Here is a 12,828-nt window from a genome sequence, read left to right on the forward strand (position 1 = left end):
ATGCAGAAGGTCATCGGTTCGAATCCCGGCGTCCCATATGGTCCCCCGTGCCTGCCAGGAGCAATTTCTGAGCACGGAGCCAGGAATAACCCCTGAGCACTGCCGGGTGTGACCCAAAAACCCAAAAAAAAAAAAAAAAAAAAAAAAAAAAAAAAAAAAAAGAATCTCCCCAGAGATCAGGGGCCCAGTGAGTACCTTGGAGCTGGTCAGTCCTGCCAAATTCAAAGACAGCCTAGATCTGTCCTCCATCTAAGACAGTCCTTCTCTGAGAGCCCAAGTTCTTCTGTGCCTGCAACCACTGTCCATACAGAAGAGTGCAGGATGTAAACATGATAATAATTTAATGTGTTCAGCTCCCCAGGCAAGCTGCCCACCACATTTGCCTTCTCTGTCCCCTGGGCTTGATCACCACTAAAAACCACTTGAACAAAAACCTTTGGCCTTGAGCCGCAGTCTCTGGTCACAAACATGGGGAATGGAGCAAACACAATAGCTTGTCCAGGGAGCAGGAGAGCTTCAGCTGTCTTGAATCAAGGCTTGAAGTTGGCTTTTTATTAAACTCAATGTCTGCGCTCACCACCACCCCCTCCAGCCTGACTCTTTGGCTCCAGGTACATGAGCCATTAGTTTTCTTAACAGACCCATTCAAGACAGTTAGCAGGTTTGTTAGAGCAAGCCTGGGTGTTTGCATGGCCAGAGAGTGAGACATAGTACACCAGCACCTTTACTATATTCTGTAGAGTAGCTGGGGCAATGTCCTGCGTTGCTGAAGGGACTGATGATGCCTGCAGCTCTGAGAATGGAATCTAAATTAGATATTGATGCCTTGGTAATTCCTCATTCTCTTCTTCCTGCCTGCACACCCACAGCCTTAGAGTCTTAATTAAGCTAAGTCTCTTTTACCCAGGGACTTTCCCAACTTTGATGTTTTTATTAAGGGGATGATATTCTGCTGTCCCCTCCCTGAGGCTTCAGAGGTTCTGTTGTCACCTCAGCAGAGTGTCCAGCCACCCAGCGAACAGTCAACTTATTCAGAGAATGGACCTGAAGGGCCCATTGTCCATCAGAGTGAGCAGATCAGGGTTTCAACTCGAGCTTCATTTTCCCTTTTGTGAAGAGGCTTCTTCCTGACTGGCTTTGGTTACAGAGAGATAGGTATTGCACAGAGCAAGTGTCTGCAGGGGGACAGGTCAGCTAGGGGTGATATTGCATATTGAATATTGAACTGAATATTCAATGACAGTTCCATTTCCATTGTCCCTGGGGCTCACAGGTCCAACACCACCATGGAATCACAGGGACGGAGAATGACCGGGTGAGGGACATGTATGAGGAGCACCTGACTGAAGGCATGGCGGGTGTACACACACTCATGGCCTCCCTTGCTGGCCTTATGGGAGGAGCCAATACAGGTGAGCTAGGCCAGGAGAAGTGAGCTGGGTCAGAAGTGTGGGGACAGGGACCTTCTGGTCTCTTGGCTGTTTCCACATCTGAGTATGGACCTGCCCATGGTGTTGCCTTGAAAAATTCTGGACAGCCCCACTCCCTCTGAGTTCAGCCTGTGACAGAGCATTCCACGCGTCTCTTGGAGACTTCAACTTTTCAGTTACAGACAATTCACTGTGATATGATGTTTGTCAGTTCTGAACCAAAGAACATCTGGACAATGAAGGACAAAGGTTCTCCCTTTAGACAGCTGGTTTCATTGTGTGCAGCTGGTGCCTTCTCTGAGCCCCATGCGCACAACATACCTGCACCCAACTCCACTGCACACTGGATCACTTTCTTTCCACATGATCCCAAACTCTGTAGGCCCAGGACAGGGTGGAGCAGACACAGCCCTGCCTGCAGGATGGTGTTGAGGGGCAGAAACAAAGGAGACCAAAGGTTGAACAAAGGTTCAAGCTCACTTGGAACATGGACAATCCATTCTGTGACCTCCAAGAACAGCTTCCCCAGGAATAATTTTCTGGCCCCAATAGACTGGGCTTGGGCCGGAAGCAAAGTGGGTGCTGTGGCTAAAGACCATGGGGCAATAGATGTGGCTCCTGCTCAAGCCCCGGGTAGTGATGGAACAGAATGGAATCCAGGTCCACACTGCAATAGCCGCAATAGCCTTAGAGGCTAGGACAACCAAGTTGCCAGTCTTGGCCTTCCCGGCTCTAGAGAGTTCTGGTTCCCTCCTCACTGACATACTCAAGCACTGGAGCATGTGTTAGGGGTATCCTAGGGCAGAGAACAGTCTTGTGTTACTAATTCTGAGGAAGGTGGGCTGCCTAGGGGATGTAGGAAAGCCACAGTGTTGGGGTCACACAGTGTGTTGCTCCTTGCATTCCTTATAGCACTCAGTAGTGTAGGCCACCTGGTATCTGAGCATCTGTTCTTCTGATCCTCTCCTCACATTACTAACAAGAGCAGGGAGCAGGGTTCAATTGCCTCAATTTCATTTTCTTTCTTTCTTTCTTTCTTTCTTTCTTTCTTTCTTTCTTTCTTTTTTCTTTCTTCTTTTCTTTCTTCTTTCTTTCTTTCTTCTTTTTCTTTCTTTCTTTCTTTCTTTCTTTCTTTCTTTCTCTTTCTTTCTTTCTTTCTTCTTTCTTTCTTTCTTTCTTTCTTCTTTCTTTCTTTTCTTTCTTTCTTCTTCTTTCTTTCTTCTTTCTTTCTTTCTTTCTTTCTTTTCTTTCTTCTTTCTTTCTTTCTTTTCTTCTTTCTTCTTTCTTTCTTTCTTTCTTTCTTTCTTTCTTTCTTTCTTTCTTTCTTTCTTTCTTTCTTTCTTTCTTTCTTTTCTTTTCTTTCTTTCTTCTTTCTTTCTTTCTTTCTTTCTTTTCTTTCTTTCTTTCTTTCTTTTCTTTCTTTCTTTCTTTCTTTCTTTCTTTCTTTCTTTCTTTCTTTCTTTCTTTCTTTCTTTCTTTCTTTCTTTCTTTCTTTCTTTCTTTCTTTCTTTCTTTCTTTCTCTTTTTCTCTTTCTCTCTTTCTTTCTTTTCACCCAGCAGTGTGAGTTAAACCACTACAAGTAAATCTGGGTGTCTAGGTGCAGGTGCAGGTCCTGCTGGGCTCATCGCAGTGATCTACAACCCCTTGGCCTGGAACATCACCACTATCATCACCCTCACTGTGGACTTTTCTGAGCTCAGAGTCACCGATGACTTGGGGAATTCTGTGCCCTCACAGGTAGGAGCTGACAGACCTGTTTGAAGCATGTGCTAGGGAAATGGGTGACATTGGTCACATGGCAAGTCACTGGGAAGGGGGGCATGGCTGGATCTTGTTGATCAGGGACAATGCATTAAGGGGGGCCCAGAATATTTTAAGAGTGGGAAGACACTGTTTGTCCATGCATGGTGAGATTTCCACCCAGGCAATCTTCAAGAAGGGGGTTACAGGGCAAAGTGACTGTCTTAGTCCTGACATTCAATATTCCATTTCCATAAGCAGCACTTACAGGTGCAAAAATCTAAGAAGATCCCAGACAAATATGAATTGTATGTAATGATCACAATCCCAGGACTAAGTTACCAGAAATACATCGTGTGGCAGAGCCAGGGCACTCAGAGCATCAACATCTCTGTTCCAAGATATTTTGACCGCAAAAGAAGGACATTCATGAGGACAGGTGAAAAGCACCTAATGTCTGTGCAGAATGACTGCTACACTGTGTTTCTGGATCAGGGCACCAACTTGCTGCACAGCATCTGGGAGAGGTGAGGGGCAACTACACCTGCCACTGAGGCCCAAGCATGGCCCACTTCTTGTGGACCTGCAGAGCTCTCTCTCCTTTCATGCCATATATTCATTAGTTTACTGTAGCATTTATTGCTTCTGCAATTAACCTCACAATGCTCTGTCTGCCACCACTCAGCCAGCAGTCTAGCTAAGCATGCACTCCCACTCCAGTAAGCAACTATTTTCTCAGCAAGTGCCCTAAGACTCTGGCCCATCTGTCCCTAAGAGAATCATGAGTCCTGGCTGCCAATAATCTCTCAAGATTCATCCAACCTGGTTCACAGAAGGATGCCTAGTTGAAGGATGGTTCATCTGACCCCAGATCAAGGGGATCATGTCCGAGGACATCAGCAATGATGATATAATTTCTCCTCATTTCTCTTCAGAAAGAGTAACAGAACCATTCCCATGACGCAAGAGTTCCTGGAGTACCACACCAACAAAAATGTGTTTGAAGGTCCCATTTCTGATAACTGCGTGTTCGCGCCCAAAGCAGCTGCCGTTCCAGCCTGGGAAGAGGTGGACATGGAGATTGTGTCCGGGAAGCTCATGACAGAGATCCGGCAGTATTTCTATAGGTGAGGTGCCCTTCTGTGATGTGTGTCTGAACACAGTAGGTGCACAAGTGTAGGAGAGGAGCTAAAGGGAGCTCCTCTGGTCTCCAGTCCAGTGTTGGACACTCAGTTGTTGCTGCATGTAATTAGGTGAATGATTTCTCTGGTTTCTTGCACTTCCTGGCTCATCATTGGCTGTAATTTATGGTTGGAAACTAAATCTAGAACCAGACAGAACCCCTAAGAGGAGATCTTGTTCTTTGAGTGACTGAACAGTCATTTTCAAGGCCCCGGCAGGAAGTGTCACAGCTCTGGGGCCTTCTTTTTTCCCCTTCTTTTGCTTAGTAGATTTTCTGATTAGCCAGCTGAAAGTAAAATGAACAGAAGTTGCAAAGACAGGCATGAGGCAGAAAGGGAGCCATGGCAGTGAGAGAGGGGACCTTAAGAAGGAGTAGGCCAGGGCCCGGAGAGATAGCACAGCGCCGTTTGCCTTGCAAGCAGCCAATCCAGGACCAAAGGTGCTTGGTTCAAATCCCAGTGTCCCACATGGTCCCCCATGCCTGCCAAGGAGCAATTTCTGAGCAGACAGCCAGGAGTAACCCCTGAGCACAGCCAGGAGTAACCCCCTAGCACAGCCAGGAGTAACCCCTGAGCACTGCCGGGTGTGGCCCAAAACCAAAATAAAAAAAAAAAAAAAAGAAGGAGTAGGCCACAGGGTGTCCCCTATGCCCACTAATGCACCTTGCTCTCCCAGAGACAAGACTGATGTGTCCTACACCTATGCCATCTTTTCCCGGCTGGCGCATGGGCCTGAGGAACACAACAGGGAACTGCTGTGCCATCGGATCGAGCAGGAGTTCCAAGTTGGCCCCTTGCAGAACAACCGCGAAGCAATCCTGAGATTTCGCACCAACCTTAATACCCACACCCGACTCTCTTCAGACAGTAATGGCTATCAGATGCAGTGGCGTCCCTACCGTGACCATGCCAACAACAGCATTGCTCGGGTAAGCCCTGCAGCACCTATGGACACAGCCCCTGAGAATCTCTTTCCAGGGCCTTGAGCTGAGTTCTCTGAGAGGTTCTCTTAGAATGTTAGTGCCTGTAACATGTGCTTCTGGAGATGGGGGGACAGGCCAGGTGCCACCCTCACTGAGGGAAGCCTAGCTCATTTGCCTGATTTGCCTCTGGGGCACCTCACCCATATTGCCCTGAGGGTAAGGGAAGCAAGGGGCACCCAGGGTGTCCTGGGACCATTTCACTAAGCTCAGGGCATCACTTGGCAGCTGAATATGGCAACTTTGCCAGAGCCAGACATGAGGCCAGTAAGCAGGGCCTAGACTCCTGGGAATGTAACTGTGGGTCAGCCCTGGGGGTTTCCTGTGAACACTGGGAGTATCTTCCCCTCCAGAGTCCAGAGGGGCAGCCAGATCATGGTAGAGAGGCTGCACAAGGCACAGGAAGGCAGAAGGCAACACCTGTTACTTTCCCTCTTTTCCTCTGCTTTCTGGGCCCTCTATCCCAACTCCCAGTTCTTCCCTCTCTAACCAGGCCCAAAGAATTCACATTTCGGTTGTGAGGTTTTCACAGAACACTGAGCATGCCCTGTCCTGTAGTTGCCCTTGGCCCCCATGTGGGCTCTTTTACCTCTAGAATCATTATTCAGTGCCCTACCAGGCAACTGGCATATGCTCATAGGTTCATGAAGCCTGTGAGGAAGGAACATTGGTTTGAAATGAACATTTAGGGAAACTGAGGCTCAGAAGGGCATGTTCCTGGGTCTACAGGGCCAGTGAAGCTGGGCAGAAACCCCAGCTGCCATCTTCAATGTCAGGAGACTCCCCAATATATGGTGTACTCATGTGAAATAGAGGGGTAGAGGAAGGCCAGTGACCCCTGCCCACTGCCCACTTGGTCCTCTGTGCATGTCCAGCCAACAATGCCCATGTTCCAAACAGAATTACTACCCCATGGTGCAAGCAGCCTTTATCCAAGATGACCAAAGCCGGCTGGTGGTGCTGTCTGATCAGGCCCACGGCGTATCCAGCCAGAACAATGGGCAGATGGAGGTAGGTCACCCCACAGACACCTGGGGCTGCCCAGTGGTGAGGATCCTTCAGATACCTCTGTCCCATTTCCGTTCCACAGGTCATGCTGCACCGCCGCCTCGCAGTCAAAAGGGATCAGATGAGAGAGTTCAACCCGATGTTGGACGACTCCTCCATAGTCAACCCCGTGTTCTGGCTTCTGTTGGGTCCCCTTCGGCTCACCACTGCCCTGCGCCCCAGGAGCGAACTGGCTCTGCAGCACAGGCCTGTGGTGTTGCTGAGGGACCTGCGGGGTAAGGAGCACCATCAACCTGGGGCCTGCCACCCTCTGAGTGTGGACCGCTGGCCAGTGACTGATTGCCCCAATATTTGGCCAGTTTGGTTCAGGGACATCTCAGTGGCCTCAGGCCTAGCTTCTCTGTCTCCTGAAGGCAGGTGAGGTGCAGAGAGGCTCTGGGAAGCCTCAACTTCTCTAGGAAGTAAGTGCCGAGTCTTTACTCATCGCTCCAATCAGCGCCCATTTTATTGAGCCTTTTAAAAATCATAATAGGTGTTAGACTGTCAAATGACTTCTCTGCATCTATATGTATGATAATATTTAAAATTATTTCCTTGTATTGCTATCGTGTATTATTGTAATTGACTTGCATACATTCAACCATCCTTACATCTCCATCTCCAAGGTCATTCTCACTTGGTTGTGATGTATGATCTTTTGTATGCATTTGTTTGGGTCACACCTGGTGGCACTCAGGGGTTACTTGGCTCTGTGCTCAGAAAATACTCCTGGCAGACTTGAGGGACCATATGGAATGCCAGGGATTGAACCCAGGTCAGCCAGTCGCATGCCAGACAAATATCTCTGTTACCTTCTGTGCTATCGCTTTAGCCCCAAGGATGCATTTTTGGATTCCATTCACTAACACTTTGCACAGGATCTTTGCTTCCATTTTGATGCGAGAGACCTACATCTATAGTTTCCTTCTTTTGTGTGATGTCTCTTCTGCTTTTGGTATCAAGGTGCTGTGGTATCTTGTGCCTTTGGTATTTTCCTTCATAGAAGCTGTTTGAGAAGTTTCCGTTTCTTCAGCTTTCGAAAGGGTCTGGAGGGATCTAGCAGTGGGCCTTCATAGATGGTAAAACCATAGATAGAGCTTGGGTCTTTTTGGGGTGGTAGGGATGTGGGAGACATTCTGTATAACTTATCACAATAAGATCTAGGAATTTGGGTCCAGAGAGATAGCACAGTGGCTTTTGCCTTGCAAGCAGCCGATCCATGACCTAAGGGTGTGGGTTGGAATCCCGGCGTCCCATATGGTCCCCCGTGCCTGCCAGGAGTTATTTCTTTTTTTCTTTTTTCTTTTGGTTTTTGGGCCACACCTGGCAGTGCTCAGGGGTCACTCCTGGGTGTCTGCTCAGAAATAGCTCCTGGCAGGCACGGGGGACCATATGGGACACTGGGATTCAAACTAACCACCTTTGGTCCTGGATCGGCTGCTTGCAAGGCAAACGGCACTGTGCTATCTCTCCGGGCCCCAGGAGCTATTTCTGAGCAGATAGCCAGAAGTAACCCCTGAGTACTTTGGGTGTGGCCCAAACCCCCCCCCCCAAAAAAAAAGATCTAGGAATTTGAAATACACAGAAATTCTCAGTACTGGAGTCTGAATGACAGCATAGCAGAGCGGGCACTTGCTTTGCACACAGCTGACTAGTATTTGAACTCTGGCTCCCACTGTGGTCTCCTGAGCCCTACTAGTAGTGATTTCTGTGAACACAGAGCCAGTGGGCCCTGAGCATCACCAGATGTGATGCTCTCAAACAAAAGGAAAATTAGAAACAGAAAATTCTCAGAGAAAAAAAAAGAGATGATAAATGGTTTTGTTATTAATGATTTTATTGACCTCAGACTCACTGACCTCAACCCAAATTTATATCATCTGCACCAACAACATCAGACATTAGTTAAATATCTAAAACAACTTAAAATATTTAAAATAACCTTTGCAAAGGAATACTTGGGTTGGGGCACATTTTTCCACCATGTTTTTCTGTGAGTACATTTTTTTTAAAGTTTGGGCCACACTGTGATACTCAGGGGATACTCCTGGTTCTGCACAAACTCAGGAATCACTTATGGCAGGCCCAGGGGACCATATGGAATACTGAGAATCTAAGCTGGCTTGGCCACAAGCAAGGCAAATGCCCTTCTTGCTGTACTATCACTCTATCCTAGAGCATGCTTTTTAAATTTTAATTTAATTTTTCATATTTTTAAAATTGGTTGAGGTGCCTTCACCATACTTGTCTCCTTCCAGCAAAGTTCTTTAGGTCCCTCCCTACCCACCTTTCCCAGCACAAACTTGGTTTTATGCTTCCCTTCTTTCTTGTGTTGCCTAGGTACTTTGCTGCTCTCTTACTGTGTCTTTTTTGGGGGGGAGATGGGGTGGGGTCATACCTGATAGTGCTCAGGGATTATTCCTGGCTCTGCATTTAAGGATCATTTCTGGCAATGCTCAGGGAATCATGTGGGATGCTGGGGATCTAACTGGTTGGCTGCATGCAAGGCAAATGCCCTCCCAGCTATGCTATTTCTCAGGCTCCTGCTATGTGTCTTTAAGCCCCACTGCTGAACAATGGTTCTACATCTAGCCTTTTCTCCCTGAGGAACTCTCCTCAGCATGATCTCCTGAGATGCATCCCTGTTGCGATGAATTGCATGATTTTGTCTCTTTTCAGAACAGGCAGTTTTGTTAAAGAAGTGGCTTCAATACTTCCTCCTCTCCTTCTGTCCCTCTACCTGCAGGGTTTGCCCACAGTGTCAAAGGCCACAGGCACCAACAAGCTGTGATGCTCCCCCCGAACCTCCACCTGCAGACTCTGAGCATCCCTGGCTGGCGGTACAGCAGTAACCACACGGACCACCTGTGGAGGCTGAGGGAAGGTGGGTAAGGTGAAGGGCCCAGACATGTTCCCCTACTTACTTCTATATTCCCAACACAATGCCAGGCAGAGGGACTCTCTTGTGAAGTGTCATGATTTGTCCCCTTGTGGGGCCAGGAGCCCCTCCATTTGCATTTTTCTCCTCCTCCTCCTCCTCCTCCTCCTCCTCCTCCTCCTCCTCCTCCCCCTTCTCCTCTGTTTCCAGGTCTGAAAATAGTCACCTCAGACCCCTGTAGGGCTTTTCAGATGACTGATACCTCAAGATTTCTCTACAGCTGTGCTCAGTGGACTTGGAGGACACTCAGAGCTGGGGTTCTGCTCTAGCCCAGGGTTGAGAAGACACTAAACTTGCCCTCTTTTGCAGAGTCTGGACCCCTCTCCTCTCCTCTCACCTCCAGTCTCTGCACTGCCCACTACATCTGGGTCTCCCTCTGTGTTGTATTGGAGGGTGGGGGACGGACCGCACTCAGCCTCACTGAGATGGGGGGAGGCTGGGACCCTGTCATTGTGTGTAAAGTGTGGTGGGAGCAGGGCAGAGCCATTGCCAGGGTTAATGCTGGGTTAATGCAACAGGTTAAAATGCCCAGGTTCTTTGCATCCAAAGATGGGAGCTGGCATCTTCCCCATTTTTGCTGTCCAGAGGGCCAGGGGGGCAACCTCATCACTGATCCCAGGGACTCCCAGGAGGAGGGTCAATGGAGCACCGAGGCAGGCAAAGCTTCTCTGAGAAGCCACTTTTGGTTCAGCTTACTTTGACTGGCGATTGAAATATTAATGAGAATTCACAAATATTCATGACCAGTCAGGACTGGTTCATGAACATTGAATCAAGAGACCTTTTGGGGTCAGCACTGGCCCTTGAGTGGCTGAAGGAATGGTCTCTGAGTTGACTAGAAGAGCACTGGGACCCTCCCACTGTTGCTCATGAGCTGAGTGTCTCTGGCCAAGGGATTGTCCCTCCCTGAGCTTTGGTTTCCTTCTCTCTGTGTGGAAGTGGATTTAGCTGCTCACAAGGACACTGGAAGGAACCAGGTTGCCCCGAGGGTGGAAGATCTCACTGTCTTTCCCTGTCTTTTAGATTCCCAGAAAGAGGCCAGCCCCAACCTGCAGCGGGTCCTGCTACGTCTCTATCACCTATTCGAGGAAGGGGAGAACCCAGTCTTGTCTCAGCCAGTGTCTCTGGATCTGAAGGTAAACAGGGTCTGCCCCAACCCTCACTCAATCTCCTTGGCTAGAAGCTGTGCAGGAAGGACAAACTCAAGTATGAACATGTCCATCCAGAGCACATGGACAGAGACTACAGAAGAGCACCCACCAGGGCCAAAGGGGGACGCACCTTCCTGCTCCTTTCAGGTGTCTAGATGTTCAAGTATAACCCCAGACATGCATTGGTTTGCTTCTCATTTATACTCCTAACACAATTTCAAAGTAAAACTTTCATTGATGCTGTCATAAAATTCATGATGTGCAGAGAATTCAGACTTGTAATCAGCTAAGATTTCCGTCTGAGGGGGACAGAAGGGCTAGTACAATGGGGAGGATGTTGGCCTTGCACGTGGCCAACCAGGATTTGATCCCCGTATACCATATACTCAGTTTCCCTGAGCCTACAAGGAGCAATTCCTGACAACAGAGCCAGGAGTAACCCCTGAGCATTGCCAGGTGTGACCTCCCTTCCCCCCAAAAAAGATTTTCATCCACTTCCACACTCTGGGAAGAAAGTTTAGCTCTTCTAGATGGTTTGGTCAATATCCTCCACAAATTTGTAGTCCTAAACTTAGAAGTGAGAGGTTGTTTCACAAATTATATTTTTAAAATTTTTTAATACAAGGAATAGTTTATTTAGATTTCTCTTTTCCTGAGTCAGTCTTGAATGGCTGTATAATTTGAGAAATTAATAATTTCATCTAGGCTATATAGTTGGGAATTTAGATTCATTCATAGGATTTCTTACCTTCCTCAAGGACTTCCTCAGAAATGGTTTTAATTTCTTTTCTCATTTCACATGCAAGTTCTATTTTTTTCCATTTGTCTTATTGCATGTCACAAAGTGACAGCTGTTCTGTTTTATCATTTTAAAACCACTTGATTTTACTTATGCTTTATATTATATTCTTTCTCTATTTCATCATTTTCACTTTAATTTTTTTTTTGTTCACACCCAACAGTGCTCAAAGGTTACTCCTGGCTCTGTGCTCAAGAATTACCTCTGGCAGGCTCTGGGGATTCTATGGGATGTTGAGGATCAAACCTGGGTTGGCTGTGTGCAAGGCAAACATTATCCCTGCTGTGCTATCACTTCAGCCCTTCACTCTAATTTTAATTCCGTTCTTCTTCCTTCTATGCCTTTTCTTTTTACTTGTTTTTCTTGTGTGGCTCTTTAGAAGTAGCATTTGATGTTGATTGACCATTTTATTGTTCCTCGTGGCCTTCCTTGACCTATTATTTCTCTTAGAAACATTTGTGCTGCCTCAAAGTTCTTTCTTCCTTTCCCCTGTATTTGGTTATTTCCCTGTACTTATCATATTTTATTTTTGTTGTTATTGTGATGACTTGGAATGTGTACTTGGTTTCTGTGTGCACAAACTCTGTTGTGCGGCCACACATATGCACACAGACTTTGGTTGCAGGGTGGGCTTGGGCATTCCCCACTTGTGTGTAGAGCACACAATCTTAGCTCTAATGTACTAAGATTCTTGGCTTGGTTGTGGTTCTTGAAACTACACAAGGTCAGTATTGCTGCTGAACTTCAATTACTTTCATTGTGTGGGTGATGCTGGGGATCAAAGTTGGGGCATCAGGTAAGCTAGGCAGGTGCCCCCTTACCTGGCTGTTGGATAAATGTGGATACTCCATTTCCTCAGTCCTTACTCAGTGACCTGCATGAGCCACAATCCATCCTCTCTCTCACGTGGGTTTGTGAGCACCTGGTTGTGTTTGCTTTTTAATTACTCCCCTAGATAGTTCAGGGAAGAAAACTCCTAATTCCCCACGATGCTAAGGCCATCTAGTAAAACAAAATGGAATATTGATTCTCCCCTTATCACATGATCAGCCATTCTCTGAAGGTTCTCATGCAGATTGAATTCCTTCGGGAAGAGCAGAATCTGCCTGTGCAGGGTTGTGTGGTTCAGGCACTTGTATTGGCATCTGGGGCAGGGGCTTCCTGTGCACCTCAGTTTTGCCACCTGTAAAGAGAGGGCCTGGGAGTTCCCTCCAGAGAAGCTGTGGGGACATTCTAAAAGATGCTGTCAAGCTGGTCCTGTCACCTCTGGTTCTCTGCTCAGGAAAATGTCTCAGGCTGCCTCTCCCCTCTGTGCTTCGTTCTGCAGTGGGTGTTTCGAGGGCTGGGCTCTGTGGAGAAGGTGGAGGAGCGCTCCCTCACAGGCACCTGGGATGTGAACAGCATGCAGCGCTGGAGCTGGCGGACGCAAAGTCTACAACATAAAAGAGGTTTGGGGGCTCCTGTGTCAGGACTGACTCAGAATTCCATGCCCACCCCTCAGGCAGATAAGAGCCATGTAAACCCAGACCTATTCCTGGACCTACCCCTGTCTGCTTCTGTG

The 12,828-nt window shown here is 47.6% G+C and overlaps 1 protein-coding gene across 1 annotated transcript in view; it reads left to right on the plus strand.

The window, feature by feature from the left end:
• Positions 1-12,828, plus strand: part of LOC126020186 (epididymis-specific alpha-mannosidase-like) — a 34,632-nt gene that overhangs the window by 20,807 nt on the left and 997 nt on the right. Inside the window, exons 9-18 of the mRNA XM_049781648.1 lie at positions 1,274-1,412; positions 3,035-3,168; positions 3,442-3,698; positions 4,107-4,298; positions 5,029-5,281; positions 6,233-6,343; positions 6,423-6,615; positions 9,126-9,263; positions 10,341-10,453; positions 12,595-12,715. Coding sequence (XP_049637605.1) covers positions 1,274-1,412; positions 3,035-3,168; positions 3,442-3,698; positions 4,107-4,298; positions 5,029-5,281; positions 6,233-6,343; positions 6,423-6,615; positions 9,126-9,263; positions 10,341-10,453; positions 12,595-12,715 — 1,651 coding nt within the window. The remainder of the gene's footprint in view (positions 1-1,273; positions 1,413-3,034; positions 3,169-3,441; positions 3,699-4,106; positions 4,299-5,028; positions 5,282-6,232; positions 6,344-6,422; positions 6,616-9,125; positions 9,264-10,340; positions 10,454-12,594; positions 12,716-12,828) is intronic.

Source organism: Suncus etruscus, chromosome 10 (assembly GCF_024139225.1).
Source record: "Suncus etruscus isolate mSunEtr1 chromosome 10, mSunEtr1.pri.cur, whole genome shotgun sequence".
In the NCBI taxonomy this organism is placed as follows: domain Eukaryota; kingdom Metazoa; phylum Chordata; class Mammalia; order Eulipotyphla; family Soricidae; genus Suncus; species Suncus etruscus.